Source organism: Gastrolobium bilobum, unplaced genomic scaffold (genome assembly GCF_033153095.1).
Source record: "Gastrolobium bilobum isolate Gb01-03AN ecotype WA unplaced genomic scaffold, APGP_CSIRO_Gbil_v1 utg5539, whole genome shotgun sequence".
NCBI lineage: Eukaryota > Viridiplantae > Streptophyta > Magnoliopsida > Fabales > Fabaceae > Gastrolobium > Gastrolobium bilobum.
Genome location: NW_026896577.1, coordinates 112,680 through 137,473, shown reverse-complemented (window position 1 = coordinate 137,473; position 24,794 = coordinate 112,680). Strand labels below are relative to the sequence as shown.

At 37.7% G+C, this 24,794-nt stretch overlaps 1 protein-coding gene across 4 annotated transcripts in view; it reads left to right on the top strand.

Moving 5' to 3' along the window:
- Nucleotides 1-24,794, top strand: part of LOC133300687 (piezo-type mechanosensitive ion channel homolog) — a 71,399-nt gene that overhangs the window by 31,372 nt on the left and 15,233 nt on the right. For 2 of the 4 annotated variants that reach the window (XM_061500257.1, XM_061500259.1), the window contains 7 exons: nucleotides 10,448-10,663; nucleotides 10,747-10,924; nucleotides 16,800-16,928; nucleotides 17,101-17,274; nucleotides 17,396-17,629; nucleotides 19,476-21,017; nucleotides 21,362-23,853. In XM_061500257.1, the coding sequence (XP_061356241.1) occupies nucleotides 10,448-10,663; nucleotides 10,747-10,924; nucleotides 16,800-16,928; nucleotides 17,101-17,274; nucleotides 17,396-17,629; nucleotides 19,476-21,017; nucleotides 21,362-23,853 (4,965 nt within the window). Of the gene's footprint in view, nucleotides 1-10,447; nucleotides 10,664-10,746; nucleotides 10,925-14,539; nucleotides 14,622-16,799; nucleotides 16,929-17,100; nucleotides 17,275-17,395; nucleotides 17,630-19,475; nucleotides 21,018-21,361; nucleotides 23,854-24,794 lie in introns of those variants that run through there. The other 2 variants (XM_061500258.1, XM_061500260.1) reach the window with 2 other exon arrangements.

The window sequence follows — 24,794 nt, the reverse complement described above, 5'->3', positions numbered from 1 at the left end:
CCATAGATTAGAGCTGTCAACATGGATTAAAACGCATATGACATCTCCCAAAGCCCTGTATTAGGCCCCTATATCAGCAGCCTACTTTATATGGAGGCTGTTTTTAGCCCTAACCCACAGAACCCATGGATTACAAGGGTTGGGATGGGGCTTATCCATGGGTTAAACACTAACACGTTACCAAAAATTTTGCCCCATTGCATCATCACCTTAGCATCTCCTCTATTGTAACCACAAGCTAACCACAACACACTGCCTCTTTTAACCCTAACCACTGTAGGACTGGCTTGATCCTTCGCTTCGCCATTGTCTTGACGTCTGCACTTCACCAAACAACTTCGCTGCCTTACTCGCGCGATAACCACAAGCATCATCATCCAAACTTCCCCATGCCAAACGAACTACCGTAAAGCCCTCAATCTCCATCTCTCATTCTTCCACTGCCACTCACTCTCCGGCACCACCGCTGCTCATTCCTTGTCATCATTGTCGCTCATTCTTTGGAAACCACGGCTCATGCCATCTTCTACTGCTCACAACACGTCCACTGTAGGTACTGATTGTATGAATTTCTTTTACATATTTTTATTCTATTTAGTTTCAGTTTATCTCACACACAATTGCTGCTCTCTAAATGCAACAATAATTTCTAGTCTCAGTTTCCTCTTTAGAAAAATTAGGGTCCGTGAATGATCCTTCTGTTTTGCCTCCAATTTCCTTTGCAAAATAGTTCATTCTAATTTACTTTAAATTTTCATGGTTATTTCTAAACCAAAAGACATGAGGTACATATTTTAAACATGAACAGGTTGTTGATTTGAATCTGCCAGAAGAAAAAAAAAAAAGCCATTTTATTTATTGAAATTACGTAAGCAAAATGATTTGAACATATGGTTTTTGGGTACCTAAGAGTGTGCATGACAATCGTTATGTTATTTGGTCATATATATATATATATATATATATATATAACCAATTCAACCCAAAAGTTTAAGTTATTGGTTGAGGGTACATTAATGGTTTTGTATATCTCTAACACGCCACCACACGAGAGCCCATTGGGTTTGAAGAGTGGACAATGCACAAGCTCACCTACCCGTGCTAAGAAACTCCACAAGACTTAATTAATTATTAACTAAATGGGGGGCAGTGAGGATCGAACCCGTGACACCAAGACTTTGATACCATGTAAAGAACCAATTCAATCCAAAAGCTTAAGCCATTGGGTGAGGGCCTTCTTAATGGTTTATATTATACTCTAACACTCCCCCTCAACCGAGAGACTATTAGGCTTGAAGAGTGGACAATACAGAGGCCCCCTACCTGTGCTAACAAACTCCACAAGACTTAAATTGGGGCGGTGAGGATCGAATCCGTGACACCGAGGCTTTGATGCCATGTAAAGAACCAATTCAACCCAAAAGATTAAGCTGTTAGGTGAGATTACATTAATATTTTTTATATTTCTCTAACACACCCCTTCACACGAGAGCCCACTGGGCTTGAAGGGTGGACAATGCACAGGTCCACCTACCTGTGCTAACAAACTCCACAAGACTTATTAATTAAATAGAGGGCGGTGGGGATTGAACTCGTGACCACTTGGTCACTCCAGCTCTGATGCCATGAAAAGAATCAATTCAACCCAAAAGTTTAAGCTGGTGAATGAGGTTACATTAATAGTTTAATATATCTCTAACAATATATATATATATATATATATATATATATATATATATATATATATATATATATATATATCATAGTTGTCAATAGCAGTTAGCGGCCTGTAGCGGCCGACCCCGAAAATGGTATAGCGGTGTAGCAGGTAGCGGTATTGCGGTTACAGTGAAGTATTAATTCCACATATATATAGAAAGTTTGAATGATGGAACCAGTTTTTCCATTAAAACTAAAAGAAAAAAACGTACAATAAATAGACACCAGAAATATTCCAGTGCAACAAATCCCTATAATCAGGGAAAGAGATAAAACTAGAAAACTGAATCCTATTTTAACTAAACAGGAAAAATATCAGAAACAAACTAATCCTAGGAATTTAAATAACAAATAACGAAACAAACTCCTAAGATTAAGGAGGAAAAATAAAACATTCTAGATGCTGAAAACTAGGGATTGCAACACTCCCCCTCAAGCTGGGTGGTAGATGTCCAGCATTCCCAGCTTGGAAATTAGTCCTTCAAATTTAATTCTTGATAAAGACTTGGTTAAGATATCAGCAATCTGGGACCCTGTGGAAATGTGACTTAGATCAATAATATTTGCATCAATTTTTTCCTTGATGAAATTTCTATCAAGTTCAACATGCTTGGTACGGTCATGATGGATTGGATTATTGACAATTCCAATGGTGGCCATGTTATCACAGAAAATCTTCATAGGATCCTTGTATTCGAGGTGTAGCTCCTTTAGGACTCTTAAAATCCACATTCCCTCACAAGTGCCTAAGGACAATGCCCTGTATTCGGCTTCAGCACTGCTTCTGGCTACCACAGACTGTTTTTTTACTCCTCCAAGTGACCAAATTTCCCCACACATATGAGCAATAGCCTGTGGTTGATCTTCGATCGATAATGGATCCTGCCCAATCAGCGTCCGTGTAAATCACAATATCACGGCTGGAATTTTTCTTGAAGAACAATCCTTTACCAGGAGTCATCTTTAAGTATCGTAGGATTCTGTAGACGGCTTCCAAGTGCTCTTCATTTGGGCTGTTCATAAATTGACTGACCACACTCACAGGGAAACTAATATCAGGCCTAGTGTGGGCTAAATAAATGAGTTTTCCAACTAGTCTTTGATATCTCTCAGTGTCTACCGAAGCACATTCTTGTTTGAGTCCTATCTTGTAGTTCGCCTCCATTGGTGTATCAGAAGGTTTACATCCCAACATCCCTGTTTCATTCAGCAGATCAAGAGTATATTTTCTTTGAGAAACTGAAATTCCTTCCTTAGTTCTTGCCACTTCCATTCCAAGAAAATATCGTAATTTTCCAAGGTCCTTGACCTCAAATTTGTGAGCTAACGTCTCCTTTAATTGCTTTATCTCATCCTCCCAATTACCAGTAATCACAATATCATCAACATAGACAATTAATATTGTAATTTTCTGATGAGGTGCAGTTTTAACAAACATAGTATGATCAGTTTGACATTGGGAGTACCCTTGATTTTTGACAACTGCAGTAAACTTATCAAACCAAGCCCTTGGAGATTGCTTCAAACCATAAAGGGATTTTAATAATCTACATACCTTTCGAGATCCTTGACCATCTTCCACTCCTTGGGGAATTTCCATGTAAACCTCTTCTTCTAAGTCACCATTTAAGAATGCATTCTTCACATCCATTTGCCAAAGGGGCCAATCTAGGCAAGCAGCAATGGACAAAAGAATTTTAATTGAATTAAATTTTGCTACTGGAGCAAAGGTTTCCTGGTAATCAATGCCCTGTGTCTGAGTGAATCCTTTGGCCACAAGTCTTGCTTTATGGCGATTAATACTCCCATCTTCATTATATTTGATGGTAAAAATCCACTTACAGCCAACCACTGATTTTCCTTGTGGTAAGGTAACTATCTCCCAAGTGCCATTTTTTTTGAGTGCATGCAATTCATCCTGGATAGCAGAACACCATTCAGTAGTCTTAGATGCCTCAAAGTAGGATGTAGGAATGGTTTCCTTGTCAATGTTCTTGACTAGATGCTGCATCCTGGAGGAAAGATTAGCATAGGATATAAAATTACAGATGGAATGACTTGTACATGTCCTTACCCCCTTACGAAGTGCAATTGGCATGTGCAGAGCATCATCAGAACTTGGCAGCAAGGATTCAGTTTGGTCAAGTGCAGGACTAATGGTTTCTTCAGTTGGACCAGGAGCCAAGGTAATCTGTTTGTCAACATGTTCAAGCATCTCAGAAGCTGTTCTGTATTTGGGCCGTCGCGTGTAGACTTGCAGGGGCTGCTGTTCAGGCGGTTTCTGGAGCGGGCCGGAAGAGGATAAGCCATTAGATGAAGTGTCATTTTCCTGAGATTCACCTAAGACCGGTGTAGGGGCTGTTGAAGCAGAGTTTTCTGGAGTATTAGTCACAAACAACCATTCCTTGGAATTAGGGATCTCCCCCTGAATGGCGGTTTGGGAAAAATAAGGCTGATGTTCAAAAAAGGTGACATCTTTAGTAATGTAGAATCGATGTGTGGCTGGACTGAAGCATTTATACCCCTTCTGAGTAGGGGAATAGCCAAGAAAGATGCCCTTAAGAGCCCGAGGATCCAATTTACCACCTTGAGAGTTATGAATGAACACGGTGCAACCAAAAATTTTTGGTGGGAGATTTGGGGTTAAGGTCAATGAAGGGAATGCAGTGAGGAGTGTTTGGTAAGGTGAGGAGAAGTGTAATACCCGAGATGCATGCGGTTGATAAGGTAAGTGGCTGTAAGAATAGCTTCCCCCAATAATTTTTGGATGTATTTGAGGCAAAGAGTAGGCTACGAGCAACTTCAAGTAAATGGCGATTTTTTCTCTCAGATACACCGTTTTGTTGTGGGGTATTGACACAAGAGCTCTGGTGGATGATGCCATGGTCTTTTAGGTAAGCTGAAAGGTCCAAGTTAAAATAATCACGTGCATTGTCAGATCTAAGGGTAAGGATTTGGGTTTGAAATTGGGCAAGGATCATTTTGTGAAAGACTTTAAAGGTGGATGTGACTTCAGATTTATTGGCTAATAGGTACACCCATGTCATTCGAGTATGATCATCAATAAATGTGACAAACCAACGAGCACCCGTAAGGCTTTTAACAGTTGCAGGTCCCCACACATCACTGTGGATAATGGCAAATGGTTTAGAAGGAACATGCATTTGTAAGGGATAATGAGACCGAGTTTGTTTTGCAAGTTGACATATATCACATGAAGGAAAATTCGAATTCTCATTAAATAAAGAAGGGTACATCTTTTTCATATATTGAAAGTTTGGATGCCCTAATCTAAAATGCCATAAAAGAGCCTTATTCAAATTGCTAGTTGCTGCAAATGTGCTGTCTTGAGTCTTCATAACCGCGGCTGTGTAAAGTTGATATAAACCATTAGAGACCCTAGCACTGCCAATCGTCCTCCCCGATGCCAAATCCTGAAAAATACAATCAACGTGGGTAAATTTGACTGTGCACTTTAAATCCTTGGTCAATTTGGTAATAGAAATTAAATTGCAGGTAAGAGATGGAACGTAGAGAACTCCAGTTAAAGATATGGTTGACGATAGGTGAACAACACCAATTCCGTGAACCTTGGCTAAGCCTCCATTTGCTGTTTTTACTGATTTTGCCTCGAAAATGGGAAAGTATTCAGAAAGAAGAGAGGAATTACCAGTCATATGATCTGTAGCCCCAGAATCTACCATCCAGGAATCACATTTATCAAGATCGGATGGGAGAGCTGTATGGAATGTACCTGATTGATGACTATCAGATGAGGGATTAGATTTGTCCTTATTGCAATCTTGCAGCATGCGTTGTATGGCTATCACTTGTTCCCTTGTAAATGTATGGCCTTCGGATTTTGCTTGCGGAACATCTTCTACAACTGCAGCAACATGATTAAAGTCTCTGTTTTGTCTTGGCTTCCAATCAGCTGGCTTGCCATGGATTTTCCAGCATGTATCCCGAATATGCCCAGTTCTGTTGCAATGGTCACACCAGAGCTTACCATTTCGTCTAGGTCTGGAGTCTGCATTGTTGGGTCTAGAGACAAAGGCTGCTGCTTCCAAAGGTGCATTAACTTTTGGGATGCTATTGGTCAAAACTTTGCGGCTTTCTTCCCACTTTAATTCAGAAAAAACTTCTCGCAAGGATGGCAGAGGGCGAGTGGCCATGATGCGGCTGCGAGCTCCATCATAGATTGGATTGAGTCCCAAAAGAAGGTTGTAGGTGCGGTCTTGTTCAACAATTTTCTTATACTGAAGAGTATCGGCTGGAGTAGTCCATTCATGTTGATCATAAAGATCCAATTGTTGCCAGAATTTTAGGAGTGAATTATAATAGCTGGTGACATCCTTGTCCTCCTGTTTGAGATCACGAAGAATCCCCTTGATGTGAAACAAGGCAGCTGTGTTATCTTCCTTAGAGAAGGCTTCCTTCACGCCATCCCAAATTTCCTTGGCTGTGGAGCACAACATGTATGTTTCAGCTATTTCAGGCACCATGGAATTCAGCAACCAAGACATCACAAGGTTATTTTCAATGGACCACTTCTTGTATTGTGGATGACTGGTTTCCAGAGGAGCAGCATCACCCGTACCGGTGAGATGATCTCCCTTGCCACGGCCTCCAATGAACATACGAACGCTGCGTGACCACAACAAATAATTGTCTCCATTGAATCGATGACCAGTGATGACTAATGCTGGACTATCGTTGGTAATGACAGCTGCTGAGTTGTTGTTGGTTTGGTTTGATGCTGAAACATTGAGTGGGGTTGTTGTTGGAGTGGTATTTGTACCGGTGGTATTGGAAGAAGTAGTTTGGTAGGCTCTCATGGTGCCAAAGAGTGGCACATTGGTAGCCATGGGTGGATCAGTCCCTTAAGAATCAAGCTCTGATACCATATAGAAAGTTTGAATGATGGAACCAGTTTTTCCATTAAAACTAAAAGAAAAAAACGTACAATAAATAGACACCAGAAATATTCCAGTGCAACAAATCCCTATAATCAGGGAAAGAGATAAAACTAGAAAACTGAATCCTATTTTAACTAAACAGGAAAAATATCAGAAACAAACTAATCCTAGGAATTTAAATAACAAATAACGAAACAAACTCCTAAGATTAAGGAGGAAAAATAAAACATTCTAGATGCTGAAAACTAGGGATTGCAACAATATATTATACTAACAGTCAAGAAATGAGGCAATACCGCTTTTAGTATTAATGCTTAAACATAAGAAGTCACACAAAATCAAACACATAATTCCACAATCAATGTCAAATACAAGGAACATAAAGGAAGGATCCAAAACTAAACACAAATGAACAATAAAATTGTCAAATAGTCAAGTACAATAAGTGAACTAATGAAGAAAATCATCATCATCATCTCCGGATTCTCCATCAAATTAGCGGGTAGCAGTATTGCCACTACGCTACGCCGCTACCTTCCGCTATGGTCAACGTCACGTAGCGTCGCGGTTTATAACGGCCGACTGCCGCTACCCACTACGGTAGCGGTTTAGCGGCGCTACGTGTCGTTACTGACAACCCATATATATATATATATATATATATATATATATGGAGAGAGAGAGAGAGTACATAGAAACACTTTTATGATTGTTGGATTAAAATCAAATCAATGTTGATATTAAATAAGAGCCATTGATTTGTTTTGATCCAACAACCATAAAAGTGGTTGTGAGTATAACCTTCCTTATATATATTATTTATTATTTCTGTTCTTAGGAAGAGTTTCTGGACAAAAAAATGTGTTTGAAAACACATTTTACGATGTGTGTATTTAATAAATACAGAGAAAGAGAGAGAGATTTTCCTTTGTTCCAATTTACGAATCCTAATAACACATTCTACGATGTGTGCATTTAATGAATTGTGTTCCCGAGAACAGAGAAGCAAAAAAAAATTCTTTTTAACAAAAAAATAAGTAGTTTTTATCAAACATAATTTCTAACCATTTCTATTCCCCAGACTTAAATTGAAAAAAAAAAAAAAACTATTTTTAGGAATGTTGTTGTCTTGCACACCCTAAATAAAATTATGTTGCATTTAGATTTGAGCTATAAAAAACGAAAAAGTTCCACTTAGATTATCCTTATGTCGAAGATGTTTCAATGGTCACTTACTATTAATAATAGATTGTGTTGGTTTATGGTGATTTATAACCTTTTTTCCCGTTCATATTTGTGACATTGGTGACTTTGTATGGATGAATGGCTGAGTTAATCTTTAATCCCAACTGTTCTAATAATCATGTTTCTTTGAAGGTCATAGTGTAGTTTATATATCAAATACGATGTAGTGTGCACTAGTTTGAATATCATATACTTCTTTGATAGAAATTGCAATTAGTAGTAGCATGACTTAGTTTAATCAGCAAGGCTAATTTCTACACTCTTAAATCAAGTATTGGTTCTCAATGTTAGCTATTTTGTTCCAGGTTGTTGGAGACCGTAAAGGAGCAATGTTTTCTATTATCTGATGCTATTGGCTGCTTCATTTTGCAATAATGTTACTTTTTTTATTTTATCTTGTTGACATTAAATTTTGTACACAAGTTGTTTTCACAATACAACACCTTCACAAACAAGAAGCATTTTTTTCCACTTAACGTTAGATTATATAACCCAGGGTAATCAATCTTTCCCATAGCTCCCATCTTTGACTCTGACTCGCATAATATAATTCTTCTTGGTTATATAATCTAGTTCAGGCATCTAACTTTTGATCCGGTGTCTCCAATTGGTTATTAGAAGAAAGCATGTGAGTTTCTGCTATTTTTTTTGTTTCCTCTATTATGTCAGATACAAACTCGGTATGGTTTTTATCAGAACTGACTTTTGTGGAATAGGATAGAGTGAAACTGTTATGACTCCTGCTTTTGGTATTTATCAGAAATGCATGCACATTAAAATCCAAAAGACCAATCAAGAGTATATTGACTCACGATATTATCCTTGGACACCCCACTATTAAGGCTTTTGGAGACATGTTGTCTACTAACCAAAAGGCCAAATTCATGGTTGTTGATTGCCCTTTAGCATACAATGTTATCCTTGGACACCCCACTATTAAGGCTTTTGGAGACATGTTGTCTACTAACCATTTAACCATGAAGTTCGTCAAAATGATAACAATGTAGTAATTATTAAGGAGAACCAACAAATTGCCCAAGATTGCCACAAGCTATGAAGTACCGACACTTCAAAATCTCTGACGTGTCGTGTCCGACACTTCTCGACACTCACCGACACTCCGACACTTCCTGACACTCCAAAACTCATTGCAAAAACTCAAAATGTTCAAAGGATACGTTGCGTTGCATTTTGAGTTCCAACTATTAGATTCGTTGGATTACGATTACTATTTTATTGAGTTTAATATAAACATTTGAGATATCTTATGTTTCTTTGCAAAATTGATGGGTATTATAAGTTTAACTTTATTTTTTTGTTAAATTATTGAATATTAAATACAATATACACTACATAAATTAAAAATATTATATAATATCAAAACGTGTCCTAACGTGTCGAAATTTAATATTTTTTAGAATTAACGTATCGGAGTGTCGTGTCGTGTCGTATCCCGTGTCGGTGTTGGTGCAACATAGGCCACAAGAGTATGATCTCTAAGGCCATAATCCCTTATGAAAAGGAAACTGACATCCCACCTTGAGATAATAGAGGGAAGAAGAAAGTCTCCATCGTGCTGCTAACTAACTTGGAAGTAAGCGATGAGATGCATGATGCATGTCTAGAGCTTGAAGAACTCCAGCTGAGTTTTCGAGCCAACCTGGCTAGATTCCCCCCTTATTCAACTTTCAATATCCCGCTTTAGCAGGCCATTTATTGTGCATAATTTGAATAATTTGCCTTTAATTTTTTTAATTCTAATATATCACATTATTCAAACCTCGAGCATGAAACTAAATTTTGCAAAATGGTTTCTTCCAAAATCAATTCTGTAATTCAACTCAGATAAAAAAATCTCACAGCAATCTTATGCACAAACTAAGAATGGTTTCTATAGTTCTAAAGCCCTTTAGGCATGTGGAAATTGATAAGCTTTAATGTGGACAATTTGTTTATTCAATCGAAAGGGAAGGCAAGAAGCCCTTCATTACACTTTTTTGGTTACATTCAGAATTAAGTATAACGTTGTTATTGTAATTTTTGTGAAAATCAGAGTTATGTATATGGAATGACTTCATTTACTTAAATCTAATAGAGCTTCATTTATGTAAAAGATGTGAATGTCAAAATTAGATATGTTTACCAATTGACATTAAAATAGTCAATTTCATAAGAAAAAGTTCATCTTATCCAATGTAAGCTTATGCAAAGTGTTTCAGGACTAATGCTGTAATGAGCACCTGGTTAAAGCTAAAAAATCCATATTTTTGCATATTGAGGATTTTGTTGTTTATAATAATTTTTAGTTGCTTTTAATCTCATTAGGAGTTGTAGGAATGTTTGGGTTGATACAGTAACCAACCTGTTACCAGATCTAGTGTTAAATGGAAGCATCTCTCTTCCCCCATCTTTCTTGAATGTGCTTTATGTTAGTTACGTAATCTTGTTTGAGATGTCTCTTTGATGCATTTGCAGCTACTCATTTCAAGTGTCATATACATTTAATTCACTTAATACCAAATGATTTTGTTTATAGATTTCCCATTTTTTTTTTTCTTTTTCAGGTCTCCTTGGTTGCGCTTTCCTTTTGGAGCTTCCATTTTGCAAGCTTATGTGCATTTGGGTTACTTGCTTACGTTGGCTACATTGCCTATGCCTTTCCTTCCTTATTTCGTCTGCACCGATTGAATGGACTGCTTCTTGTCTTCATTCTCTTGTGGGCTGTTAGCACCTATATATTTAATGTGGCATTTACATTTCTGAATTGGAAACTTGGACGGGTAATTATATCTTTCAGAATGACAATTTTTATTGGAGATTAGTGTACTTTGAATAATTGTAAATATTTTATACTCGTTTACAGGACATGAAAATCTGGGAGATGGTGGGTCTTTGGCACTATCCAATACCTGGGTTTTTTTTGCTTGCACAATTTTGTCTTGGAATTTTGGTTGCATTGGGTAATCTTGTGAACAATTCTGTTTTCCTCTGCTTGTCTGACGAGGTTGGGCAATCTTCGAATGACCACTCCTCAGTAAAAGGTAATAAGTTATAATCCTGTCATCTAGAAAACTTCACAACACTCTTTAATTTAGTTTTGTACAGCCACTTACCCTTTTTTATTTGTGACTGTATATGGTATACTACTGAGCATGTGTGTATACATGCCGGTATGTTCATTATATTTTTTGTTGTTGCAATATTTGACTCTGAGAATCATTTTGAATGGTCAAATTTTGTTTTATAATATTTAAAAAATGATTTATCTATTTTCTATGGTAGCAAATGAATATGTTTGCTCCCAGCTGTTCCATTGATGCTTCATTATTTTCTTTTTCGAGCTTTTGCTTTTCCATTTGACATTATTATGCCTCCTATTACATGGTTGTTCCCTTTCATTTTTGTTTTTTATGATTTCATACCATTTTTAGCTATGCTTTGCGCCTTAGCCTAAGGGTGGCTACATGTATCTTTGAAGTAGGCTTGTCATTGAGATATTATGCAGCTTCTGCGTCTATCACCTGGTGTAGCAGACATTTTGGCTTCTGTGCCTTATCCTCACTCAATTTTGGCTTGGTTATGTTTTCTTTGCATCTCTTAATTGCTTTGTGGTTCTGCGTTTATTCTCTTAGAGACAAAAAAAAAAAAAAATTGTTGAAGAAAGAGAAGGAAATATTTTATTGGCAGAAAAAAAACAATCCTAAAAAAAAACTAAAGAGAATAAGAAATATCACTGAAAACATTCAAGATATAATAAAGCTCCCAATCACTTCATATGTTGTTTGTGCTACAAAACCCCTCAACTAAGGCGTGGGTACCAAGATGTGGCTGTGCATCAGCCACTCCTGGGTGCAAACCCGACTGTTGCAGTCTCGTGGTACACATAGACATGCACACACATGCATAAAGTTGTAAACCCTGAAAATTGTCAGCTGAGCACCAAATAGGACCCAAGTAAACAACCCTACCAAATGCAAGTGCAGGGAAAACAACTCATCCTTTGTATCATTTGTTGTCTAATTATTAATTTTAAAATTCTTATTTGAATCATTATTATCTTCCAATTTACCTGTCTAGATTTTATTCTACCGTCCTATCTCTCTTTTGGAATACCATATTTTCTTCTTTTTCACCCCTTACTTCTGGGTATGATATCGGGGAGGAGGGGTACATAGAATAACCTGACTTCAAATTGTTATGGTTCGTGAAACCCTTTATGACTTATGATTTGCTTCCACCTACCAAAATTCGAAGAAGTTTTATGTTCTGCTGCTTCATTTTTCAATTAACCTTTGCAGAGCTCTTATGCAGCTCCTTAGAAAATTGTGAATTTTCCTATCTGGTGCTTACTTATTATGGACTTGTACTTGGTTTATTAATCTATGATCAGAGCTTTCTTTATTTTCTTGAAATTTTTAGATATTATTTTGTGAACACTCTAGAATATCTTACTAGTTCTGTTACTTCTTGCTCTTTATTCATTTTCCGCTTTGTTTGACTTTGGTAAAAAAAAATTGACTGACTAAATTGGATGTATTTTTATTCTTTATAATGTCATCCTAATTATTGTAAATATTAGAATTATTTATCTTATCATTATTCTGTAATAGTTAGAATAATCTAGAAGCTTATTTGGGCTTAGCCCATTAGGTCTTTTTTAGTCTCTTTAAATAGAGAATTCTTGTACAGTTATTGATACAATTCAATTATATACAAATATTTCTTTTAATTTGGTATCAGAGCTCTCGATTCTGAGGGCTCTGCTTCTGCAAACCGCTACTTTTAAAAAGTGGAACGCTATTTGCCTCTCGCTGCCACCGGAAAAAAATAATTTCGGGGACCTTTGAATCCGTGAACACTTCTGTTTCGCTCCATTTTCTTAGATCTATCATTCTATGGAAGTTTCCTTTTCATGACGACCAAAACAGCTCCAAAACGACTAGACAACACTGTTTCACTCCACAGACAGGTTCGCGCTCGCCGGACGACCTCGTCATGAAAAGCCCAGCTCTGATGGACCTTGCATGCGCTCCCACGTGCCACCATTCCCTTTGCGCGTGATGCCCACGCGCCGACAGCTTCACCGGCGCGTGACGGTGGCGTTTTGACTCGAACCACTTCGGCTCTGCTCGCCTCTTCTTGCTTGTTTGATCCGACATCATTTGCTTGTTCGATCCGACATCATTTGCTTGTTCGTTTTAAAAAAGAAGGCATTTCACGGTTTTGATCATCTTGATTTTAGCAAGTGTTATGTCAGGCGTTGAAGACACTCCAACCGGTCAACCATCTGTTACACACCCGATGACTATTCTTTCTCCAAATGATCTTCCTCTCTCCATCAAAATTACCGTCTTACTGGAAAAAATTATTTATATTGGTCCCAGCTTGTTTGTACCATCCTCAAAGGGCGTCGTAAGATTGCTCATCTTGAAGGACCTGTTCCTACCAAAATAGATCCAAAATTTGATGATTGGGATGATGAAGACTCCCTTATTATGACGTGGCTATGGAACTCTATGACTCCTGAGGTTAGTCAACATTGCATGTTCTTACCTACTGCTCTTGAGATCTGGGATGTTCTTAGGCAGACTTATTCATGAAGAAAGATGTCACCACATGCTATGATATGAGGAATATGATTTTTCTACCAAGCAATGCTCTTTTTCCATAATAGAGTATTATGGCATTCTGAATGGATTGTGGACTGAGCTTGATCAGTACCAGAGTTTGAAGATGGAATGTAGTATGGATGCAACCACTCTGGACACCTCCGTTGAAAGAAGTTGGATCTTTGACTTTCTTTGTGACCTCAACTCAGAATATGACCCTTTTCAGGTTCAAATTCTTGGTAAGGAAAAATTACGTTCTCTTTCTGAAGTTTTTCACACTGTCAAGGGTGAAGAAAGTCGCAAGGCTGACATGATGGATGCTAAGTTGTCCAAAGAATCTGTCATGCTCTCATCTAAAGCCACTACTCCAGCTCCTTCTGATTCTAAGCCCACTGACAGGTTTGCTATGATCTCGGCTAAGCCACCTCAGGGGTCCTCTTCTTCTAAGCCCAGCAAAGGGGGGCATTGGTGCAACTATTGTAAAAGACCAGGTTATACAAAAGAGGTTTGCTATCGTCTTCATGGAAAGCAACAGGTTTTGGAGAAGCTTGGTAAGACAACCTCACATGGTCAATCCTTTTTAGCCCCTCAGACATTCCTCCTGTAAATGAGACATCACAGATGCCTGGTGAGTTTACTACTATTCGTCGTGATGAATTGGAATGGCTTAGGTCCATATTTGAATCTCTTAATAAGCCTTTTGGTTTGACTATGACTGGTAAGAATTCATGCACTCATTCTTTTATTGTTTCTTGCACTGATTTTAAAACTTCGTGGATTGTAGATTCTGGTGCTACTGATCATATGATTTACTGCACTGACCCCTTTCTTTCTTATAATCCTACTGTTGGTATCTGTACCATAGCCGTAGCTGATGGATCACACACATCAGTTGTAGGTTCTGGTAACATTAAAATTCAACCCTCCATGTGTCTCAAGAATGCTCTTCATGTTCCCCAACTTTCCACCAATCTCCTTTATACTCATAAGCTTATTACAGATTTGAATTCCACTATAACCTTTTTCCCTACTCATTGTGTTTTTTAGGATCTCACCACGGGGAAGACGATTGGAGTTGTTAAGGAGCAGGGTGGGTTGTATTATCTGGTTCCAGAATTTGCTGCAGAAGGTATCAGGAATAAGATTTTGATGACTAGTCAGTCTACTTTATATTCTCTTATTTGGCTTCATCATTTGTAGTTTATTTAAGTCTATGTTTCCGTCTTTGTTTGTGTCACAGTCTGTTGAGTCTTTTAATTGTGATGTCTGTCAGTTTGCAAAATATCATCGTGTGTCCTTTTCTTCTAGTGAAATAAAAAGTGTTGAACCTTTTACTATTATTCATTCTGATGTTTGGGGGGCCTTCCAAGGTCCCTAATGTTTTTGGTGGTAAGTGGTTTGTCTCCTTTATTGATGATTATACTCGGATAACATGGATATTTTTTATGAAAGATAAGGCGGAAGTAACACAGTTGTTTATCCAATTTTATTATATTATTGAGACCCAGTTTGGTAAAAGTATCAAACGTTTGAGATCAGATAATGGTACATAATATGTTAATCAACGTCTTTCCCAGTTTCTTAAAGACAAAGGAATGGTTCATGAACTTACATGTGTGGATATTCCTCAACATAATGGGGTTGCTGAAAGAAAAAATTGACATTTGCTTGAAGTCACCAGAGCATTATTTTTCAAACATCTGTACCCAACTCTTACTAGGGAGAAGCTGTATTAACTATAGCTTATTTGATCAACTGCTTACCTTCTAGAGTTTTTGGCCATGTAAGTCCTGTTGATCTCATGACCTATTTTTTTCTTTCTATTCCAATTATGCAGAGTCTCCAATCTCGAGTCTTTGGATGTGTTGTCTTCGTCTATATCCATAAACAACATGGAGTAAATTAGATCCTAGGCCCTTAAGTGTGTCTTCCTTGGTTATGCTCCCAACAAGAAAAGGTACAAATGTTACCACCCTCAAGTCTTAAATTCTCTGTCTCTATGGATGTTAGCTTCCATGAATCTAAGTCCTACTTTCTACACCCTCAGCTTCAGGGGGAGAACAATATAAAAGCTTCATCAATTTTCTTTGAGTCTGAGTCTCCCTTTCCGTTACCTTTATCTCCTACCCTAGTAGTTACGCTAGATGACAATGAGAAGACTTAGTTACTTAAGTTGAAAATTCATTTGATTCCTCATGTGACCTGCCTCCTATCGATCGACAAAAAGTACGCAAAGTTGAGACACCCGAACTATTGTACCAAAGGAGGAAACAACCCACACTGCTCCACTAGCAACTGCAATCGCCTGAACCGCTAGTAAGTACTGAATATACTACTACTTTTATTTCTGAGCCTGATATTAATTCTGATGATTTATTGTAAGGAAAGGGAAAATGTCTTGTACCCAACACCCTATTTCTCATTTTTGTTTCCTCTAAGCATCTCTCTATGCATCATAGAAGTTTTATTACAACACTTGACTCCATTTCAATCCCAAAATCAGTACATGAAACATTAAAGGATGATAATTGGGTTCAAGCCATGCATGATGAGATGAATGCGTTGGAGAAGAATAATACATGGGAAGTTGTTGACAGGCCAAATGGAAAGAGAGCAGTAGGGTGCAGATGGGTGTATACTCCGAAGTATAATTCTGATGAGACTCTTAAGAGGTATAAAGCTCAACTGGTAGCCAAGTGGGTACACACATACCTATGGCATTGATTACAAAGAAACATTTGCTCCAATGGCTAAAATGAACACTGTAAGAGTTCTATTGTCCCTCGCTGCTCATTTTAATTTGGATTTGAAATAATTTGATGAGAAAAATGCCTTCTTCAATGGCGAATTAGAAAAGGAGGTTTACATGGAGATTCCACCAGGATTTAACTCTACAAATGGCTGATGTCTTAACTAAAGGTCTTCTTAATGATAGATTTCAAAAACTTACTAATAAGCTGAGAATGATAAATATATGGAGTATACGTCTCTATATATTCCTTCTGGTCGTCAATTGACTGATGTCTTCCTAATTATAGATTTCAAGAACTTACTAACAAGTTGGGAATGATAAATATCTATTCCTCAACTTAAGAGGGAGTATTGTAAATAATTAAATATTAGAATTATTTATCTGATCATTATTTTGTACCACTATTTTGTAATAGTTAGAATACTCTAGAAGCTTATTTGAGCTTGGCCCATTAGGTCCTTTTAGTCTCTTTAAATAGAGAATTCTTTTACAGTTATTGATACAATTCAATTATATACAAATCTTTCTTTCAATTCTAATCTTTCTTATCAACAGTGGAGGGAGAGACTAAGGTATTGATTGTGGCAACAATAGCATGGGGACTGCGCAAATGCTCTCGAGCTATCATGCTGGCATTGATCTTTCTCATTGCCATAAAACCTGGTTTCATCCATGCGGTATATAGTATGTTTTATCAAACCCTTAAATGTTCATTTTGCATTTAATTCATTTTGATGATTCATGGAATAAAATCATTTACCTTGGTCCTTGTGAGACATCAATTGAATTGTGGTTTATCATGTGACAATATCTTATGCTAGTTTGTTGATCAACTTCTATTCTGTCTTTTCATCAGTGATATTCTTCTTGATGTATCTTTTGAGCCACAATGTCAGCAGAAAGATAAGACAAGCTTTGATTCTTCTATGTGAGATTCATTTTGCACTGCTGTATGTTCTTCAAATTAATTTGATCTCTACCGCATTGGAGAAAAAAGGCTCTGTAAGCATGGAAGTTTTAATGCAATTAGGTATGGAATGGGTTTAGTTGGTTTATACTTAAATTATAGGAATGCCATATCTATATGCCTTCCCACAGATTAAGTAATAAGGAAATGGAAGATTCACCATATGTTTTGTGAATTGTTGCAGGTCTCCTTGAAGAAGACAGTGCCTGGGATTTCTTGGAAGTAGCTTTGCTTGCTTGCTTCTGTGCAATACATAACCATGGTTTTGATATGTTATTTTCATTTTCAGCAATCATACAGCATGCTCCTAGCCCTCCTATTGGATTTGGCATCTTGAAAGCTGGTCTTAACAAATCTGTTCTATTGTCTGTATATTCCTCCTCCTCTGTCAGAAACAGCGATGAGAGTTTCTCTTATGGTACATTTCAAAAACAGTTATATGCTCTAGAAAGACATTTTATTTTCTAGACATAGTGTATAGTACATATATATATATATATATATATATATATATATATATATATATATATACATGAAACCCTGACTTGCGAGGGTAGAGGTGAGGAAATCCTTGTATGTAGCCTGACCCTTGTATCTTTGGAAAGAAGTTGTTTTCTGGATTTGGACCCGTGACCTTTGGTTATAAAGAAGTAGCTTTACCACTACTCCAAGCTTGTCCTCTTATATATGCACATTTTATAATGATATTTATAGTGTTAGTTCAAAGTGGTTGATATACGTATTATGTTGTACATTGTATCTGGAAATGAATAGCACAGAGTTGTTAAACATATGAACTTTAAGTAACATCAGTTATTAAATTAAAAGAAAAAGGGGGAGGGAGAAAGATGAATCAAATAGGATTAGCTTTTGATGCAGACTTGTTTTTACTGATCATAATAATGGAGACCAGCTCCTTACAAGAACAGAAAAAAATGCAGAAATTAAAAGATAAATCTAGAGCTCTGTAGGTATCCAGAACTTCCAGCTCAATCCCATTCCCTTTTCTACTCAATTCATGGCTACCTCCTTACGTTCCCATAACCTCCTCCTTCCCCTTCAGCCTCTCCCAAACCCCTCCATTCATAGCTTGCTATGTGTAATCCTCTCTAACCAACTTCCCCTCTTTCTTGCTAACAATTTTTTTCTTTTCCCCATATTGTTAGTGCTGGCTGATGCCTTTATATTGGTCCTATTATGCTCAGGCCCTTTTCTTGCCTTCCTTCGGCTATAAACATACTTAAGTGGTCCAGCAATACTGCCCTCCTTAAGTTTCACCTTGTCTTCAAATGGAAAAGAAGGAAATTGATTCTTTTAGGTATCTCTAAGTATGCGTTTGACCACTTTCCAGTGTTCTTCCAGGGACTGTGATAAGAATTGGCTGACCTCGTTGACACCATAAGCAATTTATGGTCTGGTAAGTGTCACATACTATAAAGATCCAACAAGAGACTGATAGAGATAGGGATCAGTGACATAGTCAGCTCCATGCTTGCTTACCTTGCACCATCCTGGCATCAGGGTGGAAGTGCCTTTAGCATCTGTCATGCCTGGTCTTGCCAGTAAATCCCTGATATATTTGGAGTGGGACAGTAAGATTGACCCCTTTGGAAACTGTTTAACTTCAATCCCTGATTCAGAACAAAGGTTGAGTCTAATTGGACAGTGAGTTTCTGTATCAACTGTGCACTATTCCTGGTGATGATAATATCATCAACATACACCAGTTCATGCCTTCCTCCTCATGTCTCACCCCCTCTTATATCATAACCTCCTCCTTCCCCTTCCACCCCTCCCAAATACCTCTCCATTCATAGCTTGCCACGTTAATCCTCTCTAACCAACTTCCCCTCTTTCTGCCTAACAGATTTCTCTCTTTCTCCATGTTGTTAGTGTTGTTAGTGCTGGTTGCTGCCTCTATATTGGGCCTATTGTGTTCAGGCCCTTTTCTTGCCTTTCGTTGGCTGTAACCATACTTAATGGTCCATCATCCTTTTTTATGCCATTGCTTGATGGTAACATTGTGGTTGAGAGGAATATAAACAATTATTCTAGGACCTGCATGATGTCTCGCGGGCTCTGCTTGGATGACGGAAAGGTTGTAATCAAGTAACTTTGGTTAGGATGCTTCAAATGCAAATATATACTACTATTTGTAGGAAACCATGTCTAGAGAAACTAGTTCTTTGTACTGCAACTATTTTTACAGCTGCTGTATTTATTGATTGTGATCCATGTTCCATCCTCATATTTTAATTTTACAGAAAAAAGAATAGCTTCATACCTCAGTGCAATTGGGCAGAAGTTCCTATCTGTATACCGATCATGTGGCACCTACATTGCTTTTCTGACTATACTTCTCACAGTATACATGGTGAGACCAAATTACATATCATTTGGTTACATATTCCTTCTCCTTCTGTGGATTACTGGAAGACAACTTGTTGAGAGAACAAAAAGACAGCTTTGGCTTCCATTGAAAGTTTATGCAATTTTGGTGTTTATCTTCATATATAGCTTGAGCAGCTTTTCAAGCCTTGAGGTTTGGTTGTCCAAATGGATAGATCTCTATTTTTATCTGGGATATGACTCAAATGCATCTTCTTTTGAAAATGTTTGGGAGTCTCTGGCAGTTTTAATTGTTATGCAACTTTATAGCTATGAGAGGAGACAGAGCAAGCGAAACCGGCAGGATGACATGGATCAGTTAGAGCCAGGAGCACTTGGATTTACAAGGAGATTTCTTATCTGGCACAGCCAGAAGATCTTGCTTATTGCTCTGTTTTATGCTTCTTTGTCCCCAATTAGTGCATTTGGTTTCTTGTATCTTCTTGGCTTGGCCATCTGCTCCATTTTACCTAAAACTTCTAGTGTCCCATCCAAATCATTCTTAGCATACACAGGTTTTCTGGTGACAGCTGAGTATCTTTTTCAGATGTGGGGTATGCAGGCTAAAATGTTTCCAGGGCAGAAGTACTCTGATATATCTCTCTTTTTGGGTTTCCATGTATTCCAGTCAGGCTTTTGGGGTCTAGAATCAGGATTGAGGGGAAAAGTGCTGGTGATTATGGCTTGTACCCTTCAATACAATGTATTCCGTTGGTTGGAAAGAATGCCAAATTCAGTTCTAAGCAAGGAAGAATGGGAAGAACCTTGTCCTTTGTTTGTTTCTACAGAAGATGCATTCAATGATGTTACTACATGCAATGAGGAAATTAAACCATCATGTAACTCACATCAGCCATCTGCAATACAAGAAGGGTCGTCTAGCAAATCACTGAAAATTATAACCTCTGGTCTTTCTCAAGAGCATGATGCTCCATCCTCTAAAACAGGAGGTTCCAACAGTAATAGTAGAAAGTATTCATTCGGGTTTATCTGGGGAAGCACCAAGGAGAGTCACAAGTGGAACAAGAAACGGATTGTTTCTTTGAGAAAGGAGCGGTTTGAAACACAGAAAACCGTCTTAAAAGTATATTTGAAATTTTGGATGGAGAATTTGTTTAATCTGTTTGGTCTTGAGATAAACATGATATCATTACTTCTGGCAAGCTTTGCCCTGTTGAATGCATTATCCATGCTGTATATTGCACTGCTTGCTGCTTGCATTCTTCTGAATCGGCAAATCATACGCAAAGTCTGGCCCATATTTGTCTTTTTGTTTGCTTCCATTCTCATCCTTGAATATTTTGTAATCTGGAAGGATATGCTGTCTATGAGTTCCCATGTTTCAACTGATATTCAGTGCCATGACTGTTGGAAAATTTCAACTCTGCATTTCCATTATTGTGAAAAGTGTTGGCTTGGTAGGATTCTCTTATCCTTCTCTGAATTGCAACTTAAAGGAAGAATTACATGATCATGCCTTTATATTTCGTTATAATGCTTTAAGGATGTGAGGGCATTAGACAGTTTTGTTTTAGACTTATCTGTTAATTACTTTTGTTCAGATACCTGCATTATCTTGTCATTTTCTTCCTATTGCGATCACCCTTTATGGCACAAATGGAAACTAGTAACATCAGTTTTTTATAAAAATTGTTAGGGGCTTGCCACCAGTGTATTTGAATATGCATGTATTATTTAATATATTATTTTGTACATTGAAGCCTTCAATAGCCTTTTATTTCACTGCCTTTTTCTGTTGTAGGATTTGTCATTGATGATCCCCGGATGTTGATCAGCTACTTTGTGGTCTTCATGCTGGCTTGTTTCAAACTTCGTGCTGATCGGCTGTCTAGCTTTTCAGGATCATCAACATATCGTCAGATTATGTCTCAACGAAGGAACGCATTTGTTTGGAGAGATCTCTCGTTTGAAACTAAAAGCATGTGGACCTTTCTTGACTATTTGAGGCTTTACTGCTATTGCCATCTGTTAGATCTTGTGCTCATATTAATATTAATTACTGGAACACTTGAATATGACATTCTTCATCTTGGTTATCTAGCCTTTGCTCTGGTATTCTTTCGGATGAGACTTGAAATACTGAAGAAAAAGAACAAAATATTCAAGTTCTTGCGTATTTACAACTTTGCTGTTATTATTCTTTCTCTTGTTTATCAGTCTCCTTTTGTTGGAGGAACATGTGCTGGGAAGTGTGAGTCAGTGAATAACATTTATGAGATGATTGGTTTTTATAAATATGATTATGGTTTTCGGATTACAGCAAGATCTGCTATTGTAGAGATTATCATTTTTGTGCTGGTATCACTTCAGTCATATATGTTTTCCTCGCAAGAGTTTGATTATGTGTGCCGCTACCTGGAAGCAGAGCAAATTGGTGCTATTGTGCGTGAGCAAGAGAAAAAGGCTGCATGGAAAACTGCACAATTACAACAAATTCGTGAAAGTGAGGAGAAAAAGCGACAGCGTAATATGCAGGTGGAGAAGATGAAATCTGAAATGCTCAACCTGCAAATACAACTCCATAGCATGAACACATCCACTAATTGTATTGATGGTTTTTCTCACAGCAGTGAGGGTCTAAGAAGGAGGAGAAGCGCTTCTCTTGCATCAAACAATGACATTGGAATCCCTGATAAAGAACATCAGTTTCAAGGGAGACTAGATCATACAATAAGAGAGGATTCTGTTTTTCCAGTTGAACCGCACAATTCATCTGCTTGCATGAATGTGGAAACTCCATTAACAGAGGAGTATATGAGGCATTCAGTAGATTCTCCTCTTTGTGAAATTACTGAAATAGATATTGATACTTCTTCTAGTGATTCAGGGAACAAGGAAAAAGTTAAAGGGCATGCAAAAGAAAACCCATTGAAGTCTGCTGTACAATTAATAGGTGATGGTGTTTCCCAGGTACAGTCCATTGGAAACCAGGCAGTCAATAACCTAGTGAGCTTTCTGAATATTTCGCAAGAAGATTCTGATTCAAATGAGCACATAAACATTGAGGATCAGGTATATGACAAGATGGAGAGTCAGAAAGCTCAACATTTATATATGCGTCGTTCTTCTTCTTTGCAGTCTGATAAGAGTTCTGATGCTGCAAGTCTGCAGTTTGGAAGGATCTTTCAATATATATGGTACCAGATGCGTTCCAATAATGACGTAGTATGTTACTGTTGCTTTGTTCTTGTATTCTTATGGAACTTCAGTTTGTTATCAATGGTGTATCTTGGGGCTCTCTTCTTGTATGCTTTATGTGTAAATACAGGCCCAAGTTACATCTTCTGGGTTATCATGCTGATCTACACAGAAGTTTATATTTTACTTCAGTATTTGTACCAAATTATCATCCAGCACTGTGGGTTGAGTATTGATCCTAGCCTATTGCGAGAATTAGGTTTTCCAACACGCAAAATCGTGTCTTCATTTGTTGTGAGTTCATTACCTCTCTTTCTTGTCTATATATTCACGCTCATTCAAAGTTCCATAACGCCTAAAGATGGTGAATGGATGTCTTCTACTGACTTCAAGTTTAAGAGGAATGATCTCCACGCAAAAGATGATCCCACTAGTTATAACTGGCAAGAGAGAGCATGGGATCTTCTAAATCAGATGATTAATATGGTAAAACTAATAATCAGAAGCTTCTTCAGGTACTGGAAATCACTCACCCAAGAAGCAGAATCTCCTCCTTATTTTGTCCAGGTGTCTATGGATGTCAACTTCTGGCCAGAGGATGGGATTCAACCAGAGAGGATTGAATCTGGAGTTAATCAGTTGCTCAGACTTGTCCATAATGATAAGTGTGAGGAAAAGAACCCAACTCTTTGCTCTTTTGCTAGTAGGGTTAATGTTCAAAGTATTGAAAGAAGTCAAGAAAACTCCAATGTTGCCTTGGTTGTTTTTGAGATTGTGTATGCCTCTCCTGTAATTGATTGTTCTTCAGCAGAATGGAATAAGTCTTTGACTCCAGCTGCTGATGTAGCCAAGGAAATCCTCACAGCTCAGCATGCCGGTTATGTGGAAGAAGTGGGATTCCCTTACCGTATTCTTTCTGTAATTGGTGGAGGCAAGAGAGAAATTGATCTGTATGCCTACATATTTTGTGCGGATCTGATTGTATTCTTTCTTTTTGCCATCTTCTACCAGTCTGTCTTAAAAAATAAAAGTGAGTTCCTTGAAGTGTATCAGCTTGAAGACCAGTTTCCAAAAGAATATGTCTTTATTTTGATGGTATGTCTATACCTTTTCCTTTTTTATTTAGCCTTTTGTTATTCTTTTAATTTTAACAGCCCTGAAAAAGTTTGTCCTTATTTATATTAAACCACTTTCCATTTAACCCCGACTAGCAAGGGTGAAGTAAGGATAATCTTTGTACGCAACTTTACTCTTGCATATTTACTCTTGCATATTTATGAAGAGATTGTTTTCTAGATTCGAACTAATTGAATCTGAAATATATTGTATATTCAAGTGTGTAAGTCTGTACAAGGAGGCTCTCTATTTATAGAGACTAAAAAGACCTAATGGGATGACCTAATGGGCCAAGCCCACAATCTAGACTATTCTAGACTATTCTAATAATAATAAAATAATATTATTTCTAACACTCCCCCTCAAGCTGGTGCGTATATATCAAAAGCTCCCAGCTTGTTACAAATATGATCTATTCGGGGACCTCTAACAGCTTTAGTGAATACATCCGCAAGTTGATCATTGGAATTGACAAATGCTGTCTCGATCTCCCTTGACTGGATCTTTTCTCTAACAAAATGACAGTCAATTTCTATATGCTTGGTCCTCTCATGAAAGACTGGGTTAGAGGATATATGCAAAGCGGCTTGGTTGTCACAAATGAGCTTCATAGGCCTTTGTTCACAGAGATGGAGTTCCTTCAGCAATTGTCTCAGCCAGATGAGCTCACAGGTTGCATTTGCCATTGCCCGATATTCTGCCTCCGCATTGGATCTGGCGACCACAGTTTGCTTCTTACTCTTCCAAGAGATCAAATTTCCTCCGAAAAGAACACAATACCCTGAGGTGGATCGTCTATCTGAAGGAGAACCTGCCCAGTCAGCATCTGAATAACTAGAGATCTCTGAACTCCCTTTATTTGTATATAATAAACCTCTTCCTGGCGCCTTTTTAATATATCGGAGAATTCTAATAACTGC